The sequence below is a fragment of the Patiria miniata genome, unplaced genomic scaffold, assembly GCF_015706575.1.
Source record: "Patiria miniata isolate m_02_andy unplaced genomic scaffold, ASM1570657v1 HiC_scaffold_3, whole genome shotgun sequence".
NCBI lineage: Eukaryota > Metazoa > Echinodermata > Asteroidea > Valvatida > Asterinidae > Patiria > Patiria miniata.
The window spans coordinates 15,886,574-15,907,687 of NW_024037069.1; the positions used below are offsets into that span (position 1 = coordinate 15,886,574).

The 21,114-nt window shown below is 42.1% G+C and overlaps 1 protein-coding gene across 5 annotated transcripts in view; it reads left to right on the forward strand.

Annotated features, from left to right (window-relative positions):
• LOC119738050 (trichohyalin-like) overlaps nt 1-21,114 on the forward strand; it is a 70,829-nt gene that overhangs the window by 21,134 nt on the left and 28,581 nt on the right. For all 5 annotated transcript variants that reach the window (XM_038212771.1, XM_038212773.1, XM_038212772.1 and 2 more), the window contains exons 18-34: nt 548-741; nt 2,086-2,211; nt 3,927-4,083; nt 4,599-4,739; nt 5,455-5,746; nt 7,912-8,050; nt 9,419-9,593; nt 9,908-10,101; nt 10,357-10,551; nt 12,808-13,045; nt 13,771-13,889; nt 14,112-14,293; nt 15,952-16,159; nt 17,409-17,570; nt 18,121-18,279; nt 19,723-19,905; nt 20,647-20,809. In XM_038212771.1, the coding sequence (XP_038068699.1) occupies nt 548-741; nt 2,086-2,211; nt 3,927-4,083; nt 4,599-4,739; nt 5,455-5,746; nt 7,912-8,050; nt 9,419-9,593; nt 9,908-10,101; nt 10,357-10,551; nt 12,808-13,045; nt 13,771-13,889; nt 14,112-14,293; nt 15,952-16,159; nt 17,409-17,570; nt 18,121-18,279; nt 19,723-19,905; nt 20,647-20,809 (3,027 nt within the window). The remainder of the gene's footprint in view (nt 1-547; nt 742-2,085; nt 2,212-3,926; nt 4,084-4,598; nt 4,740-5,454; nt 5,747-7,911; nt 8,051-9,418; nt 9,594-9,907; nt 10,102-10,356; nt 10,552-12,807; nt 13,046-13,770; nt 13,890-14,111; nt 14,294-15,951; nt 16,160-17,408; nt 17,571-18,120; nt 18,280-19,722; nt 19,906-20,646; nt 20,810-21,114) is intronic.

Sequence of the window (21,114 nt, forward strand, 5' to 3'; positions counted from 1 at the left end):
AGAAAAAGTTAGGTTCCACTGGACGTCAGCTCACAGGGGCGGCTGTTCAATCAAGGTAGACTAGCCTGAATGCCTTCTGACCCTAGGCGGAACAGTCTCTGGTGGCCTCTTGCCAACAAGTTCACAATTTCTTTTGAAAAGAATGACGATTTGTATAAATTTTGATCTATTTATACATCACAATAAATAAAACCATTGTTAAGACAAGATAAGTTTGCGGTAGCACCATGTGAATAAATCTTTTTTGAAAAGAACCAGAGGGACTCAACGTTTTGAACAGTATGCTCTGCCCGTTGTCAGGAAAATGAGGGATTCCAACGATGATGCGGTGTTATAAGGATGGGTGCGGTGAGGCATGAGAAGGATACAAACTGGTGAAGCTTGAAACCGGTTGTATACCATTGTTACAGACGTTATAAGGTTTAGAATGGTTAACACTGGGATTTTCAAGTGTGGATTTTGCCCGCTAGAACAACAAAACAGCCCCCTCTTGCACCGTTTAGACTCTGGTTGTAACTCCTCTTTATTTGTGATATTATCGTTGCAGAGGAGAAAGAAGGTCACCGAGACATCCTTGAGGAGGCGGGGGCCATCAAGAGCATCCTGAGGACCCTGAGCCTAAGGACCAAGCGCCACGGCCAGGAGGTTGAGATGGACGAGGTGCACGCCAGCCTCCTGGCTGACCTGCAGGAGGAGCAGGAGAAGGAGAGCGAGGTGGTCATGGCTGGCCTAGTCTCCATGGTAAGAGTCGGGACGCCAAGTTTCATGGGACTTTAAGCACATTAAATCTTTACTTAGCAAATGTGACCGGCTCCACAAAAAAGGGTATTAAAGGGAAAATACAACATTTGCAAACATCAAAAAATAAAACTTCCAAATCATTTTGAAATACCTTGCTGGACTGTTAGTGAATGACAGTGTAAAGCATCCTGTAAAATCATGGCACCTGGTATACTGTCATATTCAAGAAAAGTGGTATTTTTGTATCAATTTCCAACGCTGATCGGCCGATCAGCGTTGGAAAAAACTGGCTTTTTTTTCTCAAATACTGGCCCCAATTGACCATCGCACTTGTTTGCAATCGATTACACACCTATGAAAGGGTACAAGCAAGCTAGACTGGTTCACTGACCTTACAATTCCCCAATGTATGTAAACTGCTTTGTTTCTTCTTAAATGGAGTCAGGGAACCAGACTACAGGAAAATGATTGTTTTTCTTGGTTTTTATAGCATTTTTGAACCCAAAACCTCAAAAAGTCAGTGTAACTATATTTGCTATATATTTCCAACCCCCCAATTCCATCCATTTCTGAAAATTACAGCAAAAGCATATGATGTATATTCCATTTAAGACGCACTGAGCATTATTGTGTAATGGCCCGCTCAACATTGAGTTGGTAAAAATTTCGTCGAAATGTGATTTATATTTTTGTCATGAATGACATCTTTAATACCTAAAGTTTCAGGTTTCAATCACAGAAATGTTGATTTTGATGAATAAAGTGGGAAAAACAACCATTTTGTGTGCATCGTTCTGCTGTTCTACAACAAAGCCAGCTATTTCAAAGCCTGTTTTCTCAGTTGTGTAATTTGAACTCCAAGGAAGTAATTAATATGCAAATATGTCATATCTCCAAAACGGGAGGGGCTATGGAGCTCTATTATATACCAAATGAAAGCTTACATTGTGGGCTTGCCCACCATGTATGTAACTCAAAATTTGGTTGCGACATTATACCCTTTTTTGTGGAGCCGGTCACAAATGAGGTACAACAGGGCCCAATTTCACAGTGCTGCTTAAAGCCCGGTTCATATTTCATGCGAATGCGAAGCGAATTTGACGTCATGAAACATTCGCTGTGAAATTCGCCTGAGTTGAAATATGTTCAACTTTTATACGAATTTGCAGCGCGAGTACCTGCCATGACGTCACAAATTCGTGTTTGCTTTCGCTTTCGCACCAAGTGTGAACCGGCCTTAACACTTAGCAGAAAAGTTGTGCTTACTATAGCAGAAAATCATGCTGCTGCTTTTAGGCACTATTTCATATCGGAAGTACATTCATTTTGTTTTTCTCGTCACAGAGTGAGGAAGAGTTGTCCAAGCTGCGTATGAAGCAGGTGTGGGAGGCCAAGATGGGTGTGGGTAAGAACGTGCTGAACGTCTTCACCCAGTATGAAGGAGCAGCTGAAGATGATGACATCTTGAAGGTGAGACCCTTGGTTTGTCTGGAGTCAGGCCCAGTGATTTTCTTGGTCTAAATGTTAGAGTTCTGTGCGTCTGATTACCATTTTGTGCTCATACAGCTAGCAGAGAAACTCTGTGCTAACCCCTTTTAGCTTGGTATCTGTAATTATGGGGATACACACATGTGCAGAGGGGCGTATTCCCATTTGCTAACCCATGAAATGCGCTTACCATGAGCACAGAATTTTCTTGGGTAGCTAGCAGATATGCCTTATATAAGATAGAGCCATGTAATTTGGCCGTGTTTGTGCCTCATTTATATGTTATTTTAACATTTGTGGTACACCACCCAAAAAAAGCAAGATGGGCTTTCAGAAAACTCAAGTGAAAAATGAGTTTACAGCAGTGAGAAATTGAAACTAACACAACTGTGTCTTTATCGTCCAGACATTTTTCCGAGCTCAAATTTTGCAGTTTGGTCAGTTTATAGTAACATAACAAGGCTTCTGGGTAATAGATGGAAATTTTTCTTGATTTCATAATCCCTGCACATTAATTGTTTATGTCTAATTGAACAGCAGCGTGACAAGTCATATTAATGTGTACACTGGATGAGTAGGCATGGGCTGAATGCCACTCAAAATGTGTCATAGTGCTGCAACTGATCCTCAAAGTTCGGTTCGGTTCGGTTCGGTTGTGGTTCGATTTTTTTTCTCCAAACTTTGGTTCGGTTCGGCTTCGGAAGTGCATACATAATGTACATGTACATGTCCATGGTACAGTGTATAGGGCTACAATGAAAAGCACATTGGCCGTTCCCCTGTTCAAACAAACACGTGTGTTCCGCGCACGTCTGACAGAAATAGGCACCGCAATTTCCACATGCTATACAACACAAGTTGAAGGATGAATCTTATTTTTGTTGTGTAAACAAAATACCGTTGTAATTTGACTTGATGACGTTGAGAAATGAACATTGTAAATTGCTACCGCATTACCTATCGCATCCCTATCCGGCCCAGTCCGGCAACTATGATAAAATGTTCCCACACGTGCTGACGGGTTTTCCTGAAGAGTTCTGTCCCGTCCGAGCATGCCCTGATGAGCACTAAAAACTTGCTTCGTGGCAATAATTGCTGATTAGTTTTGTATTAAGAACAAATAGGTCCTTTAACTGTGCCAAACTTATGAAATCATAATTATTTTATCAACAAGCAGACATCGAGAGAATCACATGTGTGTGCGATTTTTTCAAAGCGTATCGGCCCTGATATCCTATTGTATGCCTGTCTAGAACATCGCAAATAATGAAGATGAATGCGGTGACTTGTCAACACGGTAAATTCAATCATCTGAGCGCGCTAATTTTGCCCTTTCATTGCAAGCTTTAGCATTCCTAGCACTATCAACAAATACTTGCCGAACTCTTCCGAACCGACTTTTGGGTTTGGTTCGGAAGGCCAAGTTCGGCTATTTTTAGTTTGGTTCGGTGGTTTGGCTGCAGCACTCATGTGTTGTCACTCAAAATGTTCTCGATCTCGATAGAGAAATTCAAAAAGAACAGACCGAAACTGCATGCTTCAGCTTGGGTTCGCAGTGGTGAGTCTAATTCAGAGCTGAAGTATTCACCAGGCTTTACTGTATAAAAAGTCTTTCCCTGGAAAACAGCACTACCTTTCTAGTGATCCAGCTTTTTTGTGTGTGACTCGTCATTCGTTTTTTTTACTCCCACCTAAAGGCTCTGGACAAGAAGTATGATTGCCTGAAGGACAAGCTGCTCATCGACATCTTGAGGAGTCAGCTCGGGGAGAAGGAGTGGGCTAGGATGAAGGAGCAAGACCGACAGAAGAAACTCCTGGAGCTCAGGCAAGAGGAGAGGAGACTACGCAAAGAAGGTACAACAGAAGTCAGACACCTGTTTCAGATTGGCTTTCCAGACTTGCCTCAAATCACATTATTCCTGAAGCTTTGAATGAAGTACGTGAAACGTTTGACACTTGAAAACAGTTTGAAATGACGCTGAATTCAGGCGCAATTCAAAACATTCAGCAACAGTTGATTTGAAATTTAGATCCTAGAATGCTGTTTTTCTCGAAATATCCAGCTGAAGCTGAGCTGAAACTTCATCAGGTTAGTTGTTCAGCACCCTTCTTTAGATTTTTAACACTTTTGTTGCTTCAAACGAACAAAATGCACAAATTATAAATGATGGACTATATTTTTAAACTCGATACAGCGTCTGCAAATTGTCTGGAACTCGTCCCGTATATGAATTGAGATGGCCCTTAGCTGTGTTGAAAGATCACCAAGGGAGGTCATGGGTTTGTTACCCACTTCAATAAATTATTCATAACATAAATTTATCGTTAAACACTTAATGCTGTTCTCTTGATTGGTTTCCCTCCCCTAGGAAAAATGGACGCCCTTGCTGCTCTGCTGGGAGACCATGCCAAGACGGAGGCAGGCTTGAAGAAGCTGATGGGGGCCAGCCGAACGGACTACCAGGAGAAACTCAAGATGAGAAGAGAGAAAAGAAAGAAGAGTATCGCTGGTAGGAACAGAAACATTGCTGTAAACTTGGGATGGTGACAATTAAAAGCCGTACCTTCTCTGCGTGTTCTCAATTTTCTAATGTTGCTGGCATCGTGACTTTGGGCGTGATCCCTGGCTACATGGCATTTACAGGTTTATGGCTTCTGACTAACAACCCTTGAACAAAGACATTGACAATGTGGGGAACTGCCAACATAGGGCTTGATAGCTCAGTTGGTAGAGCACCGGAACGGCAATCCAGAGGTCGCAGGTTCAAACTCCACTCCGGTCAATTTTTTTAGTCACCTTTTAGAAATTATTAAAGTGCACCTAGTCAGTTTCCGATTGTGGCTTATTTGAACAAAACAATTACAAATTACTCAGAAATGTTGACAGTGTGCTTTCCATTTATCCGCTCCGTTCACAAGTACCCCCTCACCGGCAGAGGAAGCACAGTTGGGGTTGACCGACCGACACCATCTTGCCTGACTGCAATTCATTTGTCGCGAAGCGCGGCTACTGCGTGTACTTAGTACAAATCCCCTGGTGTACGTGCGTCACACACAAGGAACGGTGCGTGTCAACCAGCGAAATGTCCCGCCCATGGGACGTCGTTGCTAGGTAAAAGGGCGCCCTCTTTCGTCAGCGCACGGAGCTCATAGCCAAATCCAACTTCAAGAAATTTTCCAGACTTGAAGCAAAATCATCATTTCAATTTCTATCTCCATGCCAAGGTGGAAACTTAGACGACATAACAGAAGAAGAATTGTCAGAAGACGAAGAAGAAGACACCTCCAAAATCTCCAACCCCTTGGAGGACCTTCAGCGACGCTACGACGGTGAGCGGGAGGCCCTCCTCATGAGACTCCACAGCTCCAAGGCCGAGTACATGTCTGAGAAGGAGCGTCAGGCCGAGCTGGTGCGACTCAGGCTGGAGCTGAGGAAGGCCCGGGGAGAAGACGGCTTCACGGCCGCGGCGCTGGTCATCGGGCTGGCCGAACGCAACCAGGCAGCAGCTTCTGAGAGGTTCATAGAGATTTGTCTTTGAAGTGACTTTGTAATCAGATGTTTTGATAAAGTTTTTTTTCATTGCATCGAAAGAGAGTTTTCTCTTTCTCCTGTGAGACTGAGCATGAGCATATTTTGAGAAGCGGGAGTGAGAAATATACTGCACAAATCAAAGTACTGTCTTTAAAGCCCGAGTCCATCATTTGCAGCTATCCCAAAAGTAACTGGCGTAATTATTGTTGAAAAACATACTTGGTTGAAAGATAGTAAGGGGACTAAACTCCCTGTGAAATTATTCTTTCTGGCAAGCTGTCATTTTGAAAAAATCAATGAAAGAAGGCCTTTCCAACAGTGCGTCTTAAGAAGCACCGTTGGAAATTTCCGTCAGTAGTTCGTTTTTTTATTCGGCGAAGCGCGCGCAAGCATTGACACGACGCACACGCGTGCGCAGTTGCTATAATTTGTTGGATTGGTGCGCGACATCTCGTAGCTGCAATCGGCTCAGTGAGAACGTGTCTCGGAGGCTGAATTCAGGCCCAATTCAAAACATGATTCAGCAACTTTTGATTTGAAATCGAGATCCTAGAATGTTGTTTTTCTCGAAATATACAGCTGAAGCTGAGCTGAAACTTCATCAGGTTAGTTGTTCAGCACCCTTCTGTAGATCTTGAGCACTTTTGTTGCTTCAAACGAACAAAATGCACAAATTACAAATGATGGACTATACCTTTAAGTAATAGCAAATACTGAACAATGGCTATGACTGGAAATTACGCATTCACCTATTGGAGCCACTTCCCATAGATCTGTGTATTATTTCCAGTCAAAGCCAAGTAATTCGGATGTGGCCTGACATTGTGTGAGTATAACTACAGTGTGGAAGTACTAAAAACACCAAACAAATGTTACAAAGCTATGATGTACTACAACACTGTACAAGCATTATCTACAAGTTCTACAGCATTTCCCATATAAAGCACAACTCTGTATAGGTATTACAACACTGAACAAGCATTATCTAAAAGTTCTACAACACTTCCCATATAAAGCACAACTCTGTATAGGTATTACAACACTGTACAAGCATTATCTACAAGTTCTACAACATTTCCCATATAAAGCACAACTCTGTATGGGTATTACAACACTGTACAAGCATTATCTACAAGTTCTACAACATTTCCCATATAAAGCACAACTCTGTATGGGTATTACAACACTGTACAAGCATTATCTACAAGTTCTACAACATTTCCCATATAAAGCACAACTCTGTATAGGTATTTCAACACTGTACAAGCATTATCTACAAGTTCTACAACATTTCCCATATAAAGCACAACTCTGTATAGGTATTACAACACTGTACAAGCATTATCTACAAGTTCTACAACATTTCCCATATAAAGCACAACTCTGTATAGGTATTTCAACACTGTACAAGCATTATCTACAAGTTCTACAACATTTCCCATATAAAGCACAACTCTGTATGGGTATTACAACACTGTACAAGCATTATCTACAAGTTCTACAACATTTCCCATATAAAGCACAACTCTGTATAGGTATTACAACACTGTACAAGCATTATCTACAAGTTCTACAACATTTCCCATATAAAGCACAACTCTGTATAGGTATTACAACACTGTACAAGCATTATCTACAAGTTCTACAACATTTCCCATTTAAAGCACTACAACTCTGTATAGGTATTACAACACTCTATAAGTATTACATCGCTGTGTAAAATGCCTTCAACACTACTAGAACTGCAACACTAAATGCATTCAATACCACAATAAGTGCAACAACACTTTTTATTTGCATCAGGGAGATGTAATTTTTATATTGGGTTTTACCCTTCGCCAATGTATTTTTACAAACACTGTATACTCAGTGCTGCCTGCAGGGCTTGCGAGAAAAAATGTACAAGCTTGCTGGGGTGGGACTCGAACCAAGGACCTGCTTACTAATGCAGATATCTTAGCACTTAACCACCGAGCTTGCCGGAATTGGCTGGTTGGTTCGAATCCGATGTAAAGCAGACATCACTTTTTGAAAGACGGATTTTGCATCAGGGTTTTGCACTTCGCCGACGTATTTTATAAACACTGTATACTCGGGCCCGAATTCCATTTCATGAAAAGTTTGATTGCGATACCCGTTATTATTTCCAGACTGAGGAATGACAGGCAGCGCCAGGAGTCGTTAGCCAAGCAGCGGATTGAAGCCATGAGACGGAGACGAGCCTTGGGGACCATCCAGGAGGAGATGGCGGAAACGGTGACTGATAACGATGACAGGAACTCAATGCAGGTAATGGAACTTAGCCAAGTCAGATATTTGCTAAGTTAACTGTGGTAAAATATTCTAATATCTGTTGTCCTAATTCTTGTTTAGGACTGTTCATTGGCCTGAAAGGCATAAAGAATCAGTTGCTTTTCATGCATTTCATTCTTTTCCTATTTAAACACCACTCAAACTTCCAGAGAAGAATGTTCAACACCTAACCTGTTGAAGTTTCAGCTCAGTGGATATTACACTTTTCGAGAAAACAGTGAATACAATACATTTCGATCATGAAACACAATTTCGTCAACAGCTCTCATAATTTCCAAAAATCAGTCAATTGACTGATCTTTGGAAATCACCTACAAAATGACAAGTCAGATGGAACGATTTCACGGGGTGTTCAGTACAGCACGATTTTTAATCCAACTAAGCTTTTTGATAGTTATTCGGTAGGTTACTGTTGGGATAAACGCGATTGTGACTTTGCGATTGCGAATTTGTTAATGCAATTGCGAATTTGCCGGAGTTTAAATATTTCAGTGGTTGTGAATTTGCAGTGCGATTTGCGATGCCACAAAGTCACATTCACATTCGCTTTTGCGCCAAAGATGAACTGGCTTTTAGTCTTTTTGATTTTGCAGGACCCAATTTCTTAGCTCTGCTAACTTTATAGAGTCCGGATCTTTGCACTCTGAATAAAAAAAAAAAAAGAGTAAATATTTTCAGTATTGCCCGCATTGCTCCTATTTACTACAAAACCCAAACTTACCGAGCAACAGTTTCTATTATAACACCTCACCCACAGATTCTGTGTCTTGTTTGGCTGAGAGCGAGTCACATGTTACTTTCTATTTTTGCTGTCTTTCTGTGCACGGCCAAAAGTACTATACCCGTAGCAACCAAAGTACTATACCATTAGCAACCAAAGTACTATATCCATGGCACAGTATTTGTGTGCAAATGCATGCTGGTGTGCGCGTTGAGCGTTGCGCATAGCGCGTATTGTTCCCAAGAGAACGTGCCACAGAGTTGGGTTCAAACATTTCGTGAAGGGGTGGTTTTGAAGAGAGAAATACATTTCCCACCAATTTTGTATTGAAATTGAATTTATTTTAATTGTGTTCAGATTTAAATAATTTCAGATATTAATACCAGTGGGTGAAGTGTTATAAAACAAATATTGAATGCTTTATCTCGTGGTGTAGTAAAACTAGCCTCCCTCGGTGATCCATGGACCATTCTAATAGAATGTCCATGGATCACCTTGGGAGGCTAGTTTTACTACACCACTCGAAGCATTCAATATTTGTATACTATAGCAGCTTCCTGAAATTTGGCCCAGGTTCTCAATGTCTGATTGTTGATTGCTGGCTTCTTTTTTCATCCAACAAGGATGCGGTCATCCGAACCCTGGAGAAGAAACATCGACTGGAAAGAGAAGCACTGTACGACCTCCTGCAGGCAAAGTACGGGGAGGATGATGTCCTGGTTGCAGAGAACATGACTCAAGAGCAACGGCAAGAGGTCCTGCAGGAGCTGATGGAGCAAAGACGAGGCACAGACATTGGTGAGGGGGTCATTCTTTCTTGTGGATTGCTGTAGTCGAATCCTTATTCAAAAGTCTAAGAAAATAGACAGTGTAGTCTGAGTACTCAAATTTTGATAATGGGCAAATATGTGAGTATTTGGGCAGAAAGTATTTTTGTACGAAGTCTTGAACTCCAAGTACATGTCCTTTTGCCAATTTGTAAGATTCTTGCATAGTTGTATCAAGTTGTGTGCCCGAACACTAATTTTCATTCTCAGTCCTGGTAGTTTGGGTTGAAATATGGGCTTAGTGTTTATCTAGTTTTGTGTTTTTTTTGTTTTTGTTTTTCCCAGGCAAAAAGCAGGAGCACCGAACCATTTTGGGTGAGGCTTCCATGGTCAAGGTGGCCGGGCGGAAACAGCGGCTGGAAAAGGAGACTACTGACGCTTCCATAAATAAAGATGATGTCATCGTCACCATCATGGCAGACCTGCAGCAGCAGCAATCCAGGGAGTGTGAGGCTGTGCTCACTCAACTCCCTGATAAGGTAAATAGGCGCAATAATTGATGACGCACATACAAACTTGTTTTTAGACCACTCTTGAGACCTGTTTTTACTTCATGCGAAATATGAATGCGAAGCAAATTTGACGTCACAAAACATTTGCTGCAAAATTCGCCGGAGTTGACGTCACAACTTTGAATTCATGTGTGAGCTCTAGGAAAGTATGAAGTTGCTTTCATTTTCCATTTGGATCATTGAAATTCATTTATTTCCACTTCCCCCTTCCCCCCTCCTCAGGATTTGAAGTCCCTGGTTCACGTCCAGCAGCAGAACATCGCGGATCAGAAGAACGAGCGAAACGAGAACGTGGCCGGCGTGCTGATGACTGCCGACCTGAGCAAGAAGGCCGGGGAGGAGGAGCTGGTGGATGCTCTGCAGGGGAAGTACGACGCGCTGAGGGATAAGATTCTGACAGAGGCACTCATGAAACAGGTGAGGGTTACTGCGTTGACGTTAAATACATCACAATTTCTCACGAGTCCATTACCAGTCCTCACAAGTACATTACAAGTCCCTGCAGGTCCTCACCAGACCATCACAAGTCCTCACAAGTCCTCATAAGTCCACAAGTCCCTGCAAGTGATCACAAGTCCAATACAAGTTCTCACAAGTACATCACAAGTCCCTGCAAGTCCTCACAAGTCCATCACAAGTCATCACAAGTCCTAACAAGTCTATCACAAGTCCACAAGTCCTTGCAAGTGATCACAAGTCCATTACAAGTCTTCAAACGTCCATTTCAAGTCCCTGCAGGTCCTCACCAGACCATCACAAGTCCTCACAAGTCCATCACAAGTCATCACAAGTCCTCACAAGTCCCTGCAAGTGATCACAAGTCCCTGCAAGTGATCACAAGCCCATCACAAATCCATTACAAGTCCTCACAAGTACATCACAAGTCCCTGCAAGTCCTCACAAGTACATCACAAGTCCCTGCAAGTCCTCACAAGTCCATCACAAGTCATCACAAGTCATCACAAGTCATCACAAGTCCATCTCAAGTTCTCACAAGTCTATTACAAGTCCCTGCAAGTACATCACAAGTCTCTGCAAGTCCTCACAAGTCCATCACAAGTCATCACAAGTCCTCACAAGTCCATCACAAGTCCTCACAAGTCCTCACAAGTCCTCACAAGTCCATCACAAGTCCATCACAAGTCCTCACAAGTCCTAACAAGTCCATCACAAGTCCTCACAAGTCTATTACAAGTCCCTGCAAGTCCTCACAGGTCAATCAAATCACCCAGTCCCAGTTCAAGTCACATGCTGTTCAAATGAGCTGTGACAACAGGCTTAACTTTATTGTTGTTCATCCCGTGTTACTGTTAACTGGACCTGCGATATGTAAGTGATGTGTTTTTGTGGAAAAAAGGAGGGGCGCATTTAATAAACATTAGTTTCTGCAACACCACCTGTTAGTGGTGCGGTACGGTTCGTTTGGTTAACGATCTTTAGCATCGGGAAAATTAAATATCAGAATTATATATTGAAAAGGTAATTTGAAGAAAAAGTCACGAGTCGTTTTTGTCAAGTTGGAGTCATGACGGTGGAGTCTGAGTCTTTTGCCTATGTGACTCCAGTCGATCTTGAGTCACTGAAATTAATAATAATAATAAGGCCCAAAAAAAAAAATATTTGGTCTCTGGTCAGACCAAAGTTCTGGAATTGACGCGGCCACGCGGCTTTTTTTTTTTTTTTGGCTTTTTTTTTTTCTTCAAGCTTGAATTGTACAGACAAGGTAAGGTACTATTTTGCTTTTTTGGTGTCCTCATGTACATTGGTGTCCTCCATAATTTGCCTTGGTGCTTTCGATCATTTGCCTTGGTGCAATTTCCCATTCCTTGTTGCTCTTTGGTAAAAAAAAAATTGAGGAGGTGCGGAAATAGAGGGCGCTGTTGGAGCTACCGCGGAACATTAAAAATCGATTAAAATCGACGCGCGCGCTGACCAGAGACCGACTTATTTTTGGGGGGGGCCTAATATGAATTATTTAAAAAAACGCTTTCCATGTTAACAGGCCATCACAAAGCGCTGTACAATTAAAAAATCCACGGGTTATTAAGAAATACAGATAAAAAAGTTTTAAAACATTCAAGCAGGCCTAATTAAGACTTAACAATTAACTTAAGTGATACAAAAGTAATGCTTAAAAAGATGGGTTTGTAAGTAAGTTTTAAAAATGTTGAAGGTATGAGCAGATCGTATTGATGCTGGTAGCCTTTTCCACAGACGGGGGGCATATATTGTGAATGACCGATCGCCATAGTATGCGGTTTTGCTAAGTGGCTGCTGTAAACATACCACACCAGAGGTTGTCAAGCGCAGAGTGGGTGCAGTCGATTGAGCATTAAGTAGTTCACAGAGATAACTTGGAGCTATTCCATTTAGAATCTTGTAAACAAGACACGTAACTTTGAATTCCAAACGCTTATTTACTGGAAGCCAATGCAAACTTTTCAGCACTGGAGTAATATGCTCAGATTTGTTCATCCTAGTCACAAGGCGTGCGTCTGAATTTTGAATAACCTGTAGTTTTCTTTGTGACTTGAGGTAGACTTGAGTCTGAGTCGTGGACTCGAGTCCTACAACACTGGATGGAGCACATCCTGAGTAGCATGTTGGTGGAAATGTGCACCTTGGTCAATCATCCAACTAACGTAACTGTAATTTGCCTTGATCATGATTCAGATTGGAGAGGCCGAATGGGCCCAGCTCTCGGAGAAGGAGCGTCAGGTCCGCCTGATCAAGCTGCGGCTTGAGGAACGCCGGCTGAGGCAGGCGGGGAAATACGACGAGGCCGCGGCCCTGATGGGCGACGCCATCGCATCCCAGCATGCACTGGAGCTGTTGCTAGGGGATACCAAGAAGCAACAGGAGGAGAAGATGAAAGAGAGACTGGAGAAAAGACGTCAGAGGATGGCCCAGGGTATGTGGATGTTTGATAGTGTGGTAAAAAAAAATATCAAAAGAAGTGGAAATTTAAAGGCGTATAGGATCATTAACAGTTATCCCAAAAGTTACCTAATCAAAAAAGCTTATTTAATCAAAAAGTTTATCAAAAAACTTAATTGGATTTAAGATTGCATTGGTACTAAACACCCTGCAAAATAATTCCGTCTGGCTTACTGTCATTCACAAGAAATCAAGATATGTGGGTGATTTCCAACGATGTCAATTGACCAATTTTTGTAAATAAACAAAACTATGGATAAAATTGTGCTTCGTGATCAAAAGGCTGTGCATGGTTTTTCACTGTTTTCTTGAAAAGTGTAATTTCCACTGAGCTGAAAGTTCAACTGGTTAGGTTTTGAACATTTTTCTTTGGATTTTGAGTGGTGTTATTATTGGAAACGAACAAAATTCATCAAAAGTAAATGATCCTATATGCCTCCAAGAAGGGAATTCCATGGAAGTCTAAAAGGCATTCAGATGGTAAGTAATTGAGGACAAAATGCGAAATGAGGCCCTTAATTGTTTGAGAGTTCAAAACACTAGAGAAGTTTAAAGAAACTCATGCAATATAACTAAACTGGTCCTGAGAAGAATTTAAAAAAAACGTGAACAAAAAATACCCAACAAACTTGTTACCAGTTGGCACGTGTTGGTTTTGAGGATCTGTGCTCATATTTGTTAAACATCTTATTTATCTAGGCATGAATGAGGAGGAAATCAATCGACTGGAGCAGGACGAGATTGAGCAAGAAGAAGAGGAGCTGAGAAAGAAGAAACCCAGAAACATCCTGGATGACCTAGACAATCGTCTGGATGCGGTAAGTCATACTTTGCTTTGTATGCATACAAATCAGTGTGCGCAAGGGATAAGTCCTGTGCCAAAAAAAAGAAATCGTGTGTGGTCTCACAGTGGAGTAAAATCTTCAAAATGTACTGCAATCAGTGAAGTTAGATGGAATTCCTGGGTTTTTTTTTTTTTGGTGGCAGAATTGTCTCATTCCTCATTTTCCCACTGCGTTTTTCCTCCTCGATCCCCACAGGAGAGGGACGCCCTCTTGGCCGGCATGAGGGATGCCAACGATCGTCTGCGCAGCGAGAGAGAGCGCCAGCTAGAGTTGGCCCGTCTGAGGAGGGAACAGCGTAAGGCTCGCCATGAGCAGAAGTTTGATGCTGCGGCCTTGGCCATGGGATTGGCCAAACAGGCTGAAGATGCAGAGGCTTTGTAAGTCTCTATCTTGCCTATCTTTCTGCATGGCAATGTTGTAGTTTAGTCTTTTCTCCAGTCCCAAAACATACACTGATATACGAAGTTGTAATAATAATAACATGTTCTTATATAGTGCTTTTAACTAAGATCAAAGTGCTTTACATTATTATTACCCCTGATCATTGGGCCAATGAAACATTCCAAATACCATCTCAGCTCCCTGGGGAGTATACAGCTCGATGCTGCCTGTTAAGTGCAAGTAAGCTAATTCAATCACAATAACCATCTCTGCCATCACAGGTACCCATTTACTCCTGGGTGGAGAGAAGCAATGAGTGACAAAGTGCCTTGCCCAAGGGCACAGGCACCATGACCCCAGGCTGGACTCAAACCCACAACCTGCAGCTTTACCCGCAGACCAAGAATTCAATGCCCTTAACCACGAGGCCACAGCAGTTATACAGCTGTAATCAAGCCCGAAGAGGCTAAACTCACTTGGTACTTTGAATAATAATAATAATTAAAAACTTAGATGGCACCTTCCATTAATAAAAAACCACAAAGCACTGTACAATACTAAAAGCCACAGTATGTGTATATTTATATAAATATATATATGAAAAAAAAACCAAGTTAATATTGATTAAAATAAAACAGGCTTATGTACACCATACATAAAACATGAAATCCGAAATAAAACAATAGATCAACAACAAAACAAACAAACAATCACCCCAACAGCCCTACAAAAAAAAAAAATACAGTGAAATGAACAAAATACATTGTAAAACAAGCCAAACAGGATTTCCCAAACCAGCTCAAACGAATGAATGAATGAAGAAGTAAATCAAAATAACATCAAAACCAAAACAGTGCTAAAATCATATCATATCAATCATAATCATATAGGACTCCTACCCATATCAAAAATCAGATTTGCCAGTTTCTCCGCGTTATATCATGAATGTTTCCGGTCACTCATTGCAATTGGAAAAGAACTCCACTTCAGCACTACTGAACTTCGAAAATTGTTGATTACATGGAAATTCCTCAGTGATTGGTAAATGAAATGTGCACAAAATAAATTGAACAAATCATGCATTGTGCACCTTAGCTTATTTTACTAGCATAAAAGGAATGCATGTACCGGGCCCAATTCCATGGCTCTGCTAAGCACAGAATTCCGCGCTTATGATCACCATTTTGTGCTAACTGTGCTAGTATAACAATTCTGTGCTAACCCTGTAAGCACAGAATCCTTAGTTACGGGATGTACGCATGCGCAGAAGCCAAAATTCCTCACTAATCCGTGAAATACACTTACCGTAAGCACAGAATTTTCTGCTGTAGTAAGAAGCAATGAGTTTTCGCTAACGATAAGCAGAACCAAGAAATTGGGCCCTGGTCCAACAGAAAATAAGACTTAACTGTAAGAATATTACGCAATAGACCTTTAGCATGCTGCCACCATTTCAGTCATGTTCCCTGCATCCAATAACAGTACTGAATGATAATATTTTTTGTACAAAAAGGAACCAGACTACTTTTCCTTCCAGCCTCAGTTAAGTTACATTGGTTGAATGGGAAAAAATCAAATGGCTGCAACATGATAATGGTTTATTTCAAGGTTGAAAGTTGGAATTTTTCCTCTGTTCATATTTTCACTTTCACAGACGAGAGCAAGAGAGACAGAGGCAGCTCCAGCTGGCCAAGGAGCGGCTGGCCCAGCGCCGCAGGAGCAAGGAAGACCGGAAGAAAGCGAGGGAGGCCGTGGGCCCCATCCCCATGCCTGAGGATGAGCAGAGCGAGGTCATGATGCAAGAGGCTGTCATTCAGGAGATGGAAGTCAAGCACGAGGCAGAGAGAGATGTGCTGATGGAGGTAGGAGGAAGAAGACGATGGTGGGGGACTCCATGCTCAAGTACCCCCTCAGTGGCAAACAAATAGAGAGTTAGGCCACGTCTGAATTACTCGACTATAAAAAAAAGTGGATTCAGCAACTTCCATTTGCGTATTCGTAATCGCTGTGTAGAGCTCAAGTATTATCTTCAAGTAAACTTGAATCGTCGATCCTGATTGGTCGATCCATGGCAACAAGCCGTGCTACATATAACCATGTAGCACGGCCACGGTCCATACCACACTCCGCGTGTTGCGCTATTCCAAGATGCGCGTGCCATTCCGTACAAGTTTGTGTTTAGCGTGCGTTTCATCTTTATTGTGCGTCAAGTTTGCTTGAAGATGAATTCGTTATCACGCTCGCGCTCATGGAACACGGAAAATGTAGTGCGTCTGTGTCCCACTTCGGCCTCGTGGTATGTGGGACACAGATCCACTACATTATTCTGTGTTCCACTCGCGCTCGTGGGATAACTTATAATATTGACAGGCTGTTGGCTGCTTTATGCCAGGCACCCATGCAAAAACGCAAGGGGGCAATTCCAACGTTTTCGGTACATTTTGAGCCTAAAACCAATTTGAAACAACCAAGTAAAATACTTGCAATGAAGGAAAATTGTGTATATATTTGGTACAACTCTAGCTTAGGCCTTAGTGTACAACATGACATGGTTAATGTAATGTTAGCTGAATTAGTTAATGAGATATGAGCACTGTAAACAACTGGTACAAACGTTACACCAATAAGATATAGATTTTGGATTTTCAGTACGTATTGATAAAAGTGTGTGACGTTTCTTGCAAGAATTTAATGAAATAACTATGTTGTGTTAGATATAGGTTCACTCTATAAAAAGCACCTATGACATTTTTACAAAATGGAAAACTGGAAATATGCTTTGAGACCAGGCCATGAGACCAGTTTTTGCAGCAGCTTGATATCTCTACCTTGGTCTCCACCTTCACAGGTACCCATTTATACTCCTGGGTGGAGAGAGGTAATTGTAGTCAAGTGCCTTGCCCAAGAACACAAGCACCCTGTTCCCTGTCAGGGTTCAAACCCACGTACCACGACACACAAATCGAACACTGTAACCATTGAACCACAGCACTCTACACAAATTGCACAAACTATTTTTTTTGGTATGTGTAATTCATGTTATTGTCCCTTCAAAGAAGACAATGATTGTGAGATACTCTAATCTCATTACACTTGGTTCTCCCCTTACAGCTGATGCAAGATCAGGAAGACAGCGGCTTGAGGACCAACGCCAGACAGATGACTGAAGACAAGCGGCAGAAGAAGCTGAAGGAGCTCCAGGGGGCACGGCAGGAGTGGAGAGACAGCAGACCCTCCAAGGAAAACGAGGAGGAACAGACTGAGATATTCAATGTAAGCAGTCAAGAAGTTAGATTGAGGACCACCGGTTTTTCTAGTGGTTGATTATGACGTGACTTACGCTTGCGCACTAATTGGTTCCGATCGTATGACGTCAAGTATCATGTGACAAACCAGTTTCCCCCGTGATCGGCCACCATTGTAGTAGGCAAGCTTAGCAAATTCTGGGCTTCGTAGATTTATGAAATTCATCTGAGAATACCATTTTTGATGAGAAACTTAAAATAGCTGCAGAAACTTTCTCATCACTCTTAAATAATTTTTCCCAGGTTTGCAGCATTGCTACTGTTACTAGCATCCTGACTCGGGCGTGATCCCTGGCTACATGACATATATGGGTTTATGGCTTCTGACTAGCGCCCTTGAACAAAGACATTGACAGAATGGGGAACCGCAAGTATGGGCTAGAAAGCTCAGTTGGTAGAGCACCGGAACGGTAATCCGGAGGTCGCAGGTTCTAACCCCGCTCCAGTCAGTTTCTTTGTTCAACTTTTAAAATTATTAGTCAGTGTTAACTTTATTTGATATTTTTTTCACTGAGCAGAAAGGGACAGCCTTGACTTTAGAGAGCCGTCTGGATGAGGGAAAACAGACCCAAGGAGAATCCGTGACTGACGGCGACATTCAGGTGGCCCTGCTGGCTGATCTACAACAACAACAGGAGCAGGAGGCTAGACGTCTAATGGATGACCTGGGGTCAAAGGTCAGTGTCATACCACACATAGTCTTGCAATGCTATGATTTTATAATACTTATGCATGATACACTCCTTAAGGCTATAGTCCATCATTTGCAGCTATCCAAAAAGTAACTGGCGTAATTATTGTTGAAAAACATACTTGGTTGAAAGATAGTAAGGGGACTAAACTCCCTGTGAAATTATTCTTTCTGGCAAGAAGTAATCAACGAAAGAAGGCCTTTCCAACGGTGCTTCTTAAGACGCACCGTAGGAAATCTAAATTAGTAGTTCGTTTTGTTATTCGGCGAAGCGCGCAAGTATTGACACGACGCACACGCACGCGCAGTTGCTATAATTCGTCGGATCAGTGCGCGACATCGCGTAGCTGCCATCGGCTCAGTGAGAACGTGTCTCGGACGCTGAATTCAGGCCCATTTCAAAACATGATTCAGCAACTTTTCATTTGAAATTGAAATCTGAGAATGCTGTTTTTCTCGGAATATACAGCTGAAGCTGAGCTGAAACTTCATCAGGTTAGTTGTTCAGTATCCTTCATTAGATTTTGAGCACTTTTGTTGCTTCAAACGAACAAAATGCACAAATTACAAATGATGGACTATACCTCTAATGCAGTCATCCTCCAAGAGTGATTAAGAATAGCAAACTACCTACCCAAAAAATACAAATCTGTTTGATTTAATTCTTAGTGATACTTGAATAGCAAATCACAAAGTACCAAGGTAACAAGGGCTGGAAAAATGTCACACTTTGGACCCTAAGTTTACAGAATGACCAACTCAGTTCTCTGTTTGCCAATGGCCTTGAACTGTGTTATTGGAAAATCCTATCCCTTTTGATAGTAAACTGTGTTTTCTGTCAAATTTCATTGTTATCCATTTAAACACCGGAAAAGCTGTTTCCAACCTGGTTTCTAATCTCCGTCATTGCATCAATATTGTTGCCTTCTTGGTGGAAAAAACAAAACTGTAGTCAATAACCTAATCCTTGCTTGAGGCAATAAGAAAGGTTACCAGAATACTATAATTTGGTGTCATAATTTTATTTTCATTGAAGTACACCTTGACAAGTTTTGAGGAATTTGGTTTCTACTTTGTTTATTTGCCCTATATTGACAAGCAATCCACCCTCTGCTTGGTGTTTGTCCAATGTCCAAACACTTATAAAACCCAACTTCAATGAAAACAATTCCAAAGGGTACAAAAGATCCAGTAAGACCTGTCGGTAGTTTATTACTGACCCAATTAAAGGCTTCTCTGCTTGTAACACTGGTCCCCATTCCCAAAAGTTCCAACTCGGAGCTCTTCAGACTTTCTTCCCCACAAGTAAAAAAAACTTGGAGGTGGTCCCATGTCTTGATCACATCTGCCAAAGATTTGTCCTCGACAAAAAAAAGACAACCGGATAGTTTACGTCAGATTTTTCTACAATTTTTGTTTCGTCTGACAGACTGTCACCACCCTCAAGCAACTGAAGCAGGTCCAGTATATCGCCAGGGCCAATGGCTGGAACGACAACGTGGCCGGGACGGTGCTGGTCACCAAGTCCGACTCCTCTGAGGTGACGGAAGAGCAACTGCTCAAGGCGTTGGAAGTAAAGTACGACACGCTGCGAGATAAGCTGCTCAGCGAGGTAAGGGAATCGGTCTCAGTGTTGCTCTGTGTTATTTGAAACACTAATGAAAATGAACTTGAGATGTTTGTGGCAACCAGTGGAATCCCAGAAGGTGAGAGGATGTTGCCTCTCATCATATTAGGTGTCTATAGCCCTTTTCACACTAGAGCCTCTCAACCCGGGTTGAACTCAACCCTGGGCGAACCCAGTGCCGCCCCGGGTTGAGTTTTCTGATTTTTCAACCCTGCATTCAACCCTGCATTGTTTCACACTTGTTTCATGCAAATCAAGCTTACCATGCTTAGTTACTGCTGTTTTGAACCCTGGCAAGAATTTCAACCCGGGTGGAAAATCTCAACCCTGGTCTGGAGCAGGGTTGAGTTCAACCTCGGGGTTGACATAGGGTTGACGCACAGTTGAAATTCTTCAAGTGTGAAACGATGCATGTTTTCAACCCTGCGTCAACCCTGTGTCAGTAGTGGAAGGATTGGATGGCTGCGAGGGGAGGTGAAGGCCATCTTGTTGATGGTAATGCACACTGCATAGACCTTTATTTTCAGTGTGATGACTGGCCAGTGTATTGGAACTAGGCTCCTAAGATGTCAAAACGGTATAGGAATTGGTCATGGAAAGCCTATAATTTTGTCCTGGAAAAGTCTTGGAATTTCATTTTAAGATTTCTATGGGCACCCCGATGCGAGGACTAAAATACAACTTTGGAATGTTTCTGTGACCCTCTTCCTTGGTTTTCATCGGCAGGCCTTGATGAAGCAGGTAGGAGAGGCTGAATGGGCCCGTCTATCGGAGCGAGAGCGCCAGGGTAAACTGATGAAGCTCAAGCTACAAGAGAGGAAGATGAGACAGGAAGGAAAATACGACGAGGCGGCTGCCCTGCTGGGCCAAGGAATCAAAGACCAGCAAGGTAGGAACCTACACTCCATGAAAGTGTGTTAAAAGAAAAATCCATTTCTTGAAGAGCACGGGGCGTGCATCTTTAACTGAAGCAAATAAATGAGTATTGTGAAGCTTGCCAATTAAAAAATTGTTGCCTGCATGCCCATATTCGAAAAAAGTTCTCTCCCATTGTTAAACTGCTTTTGCTACTTTATGTTGCAAATGAATATTGCAGGGTCTCTAACCCAAACTTTGAAAAGAGGTCTTTTTGAGATAAAATCTGGTCAGCGCATTGTATTTTTGAATGACTCAAACACTCATGTTCCCATGTTC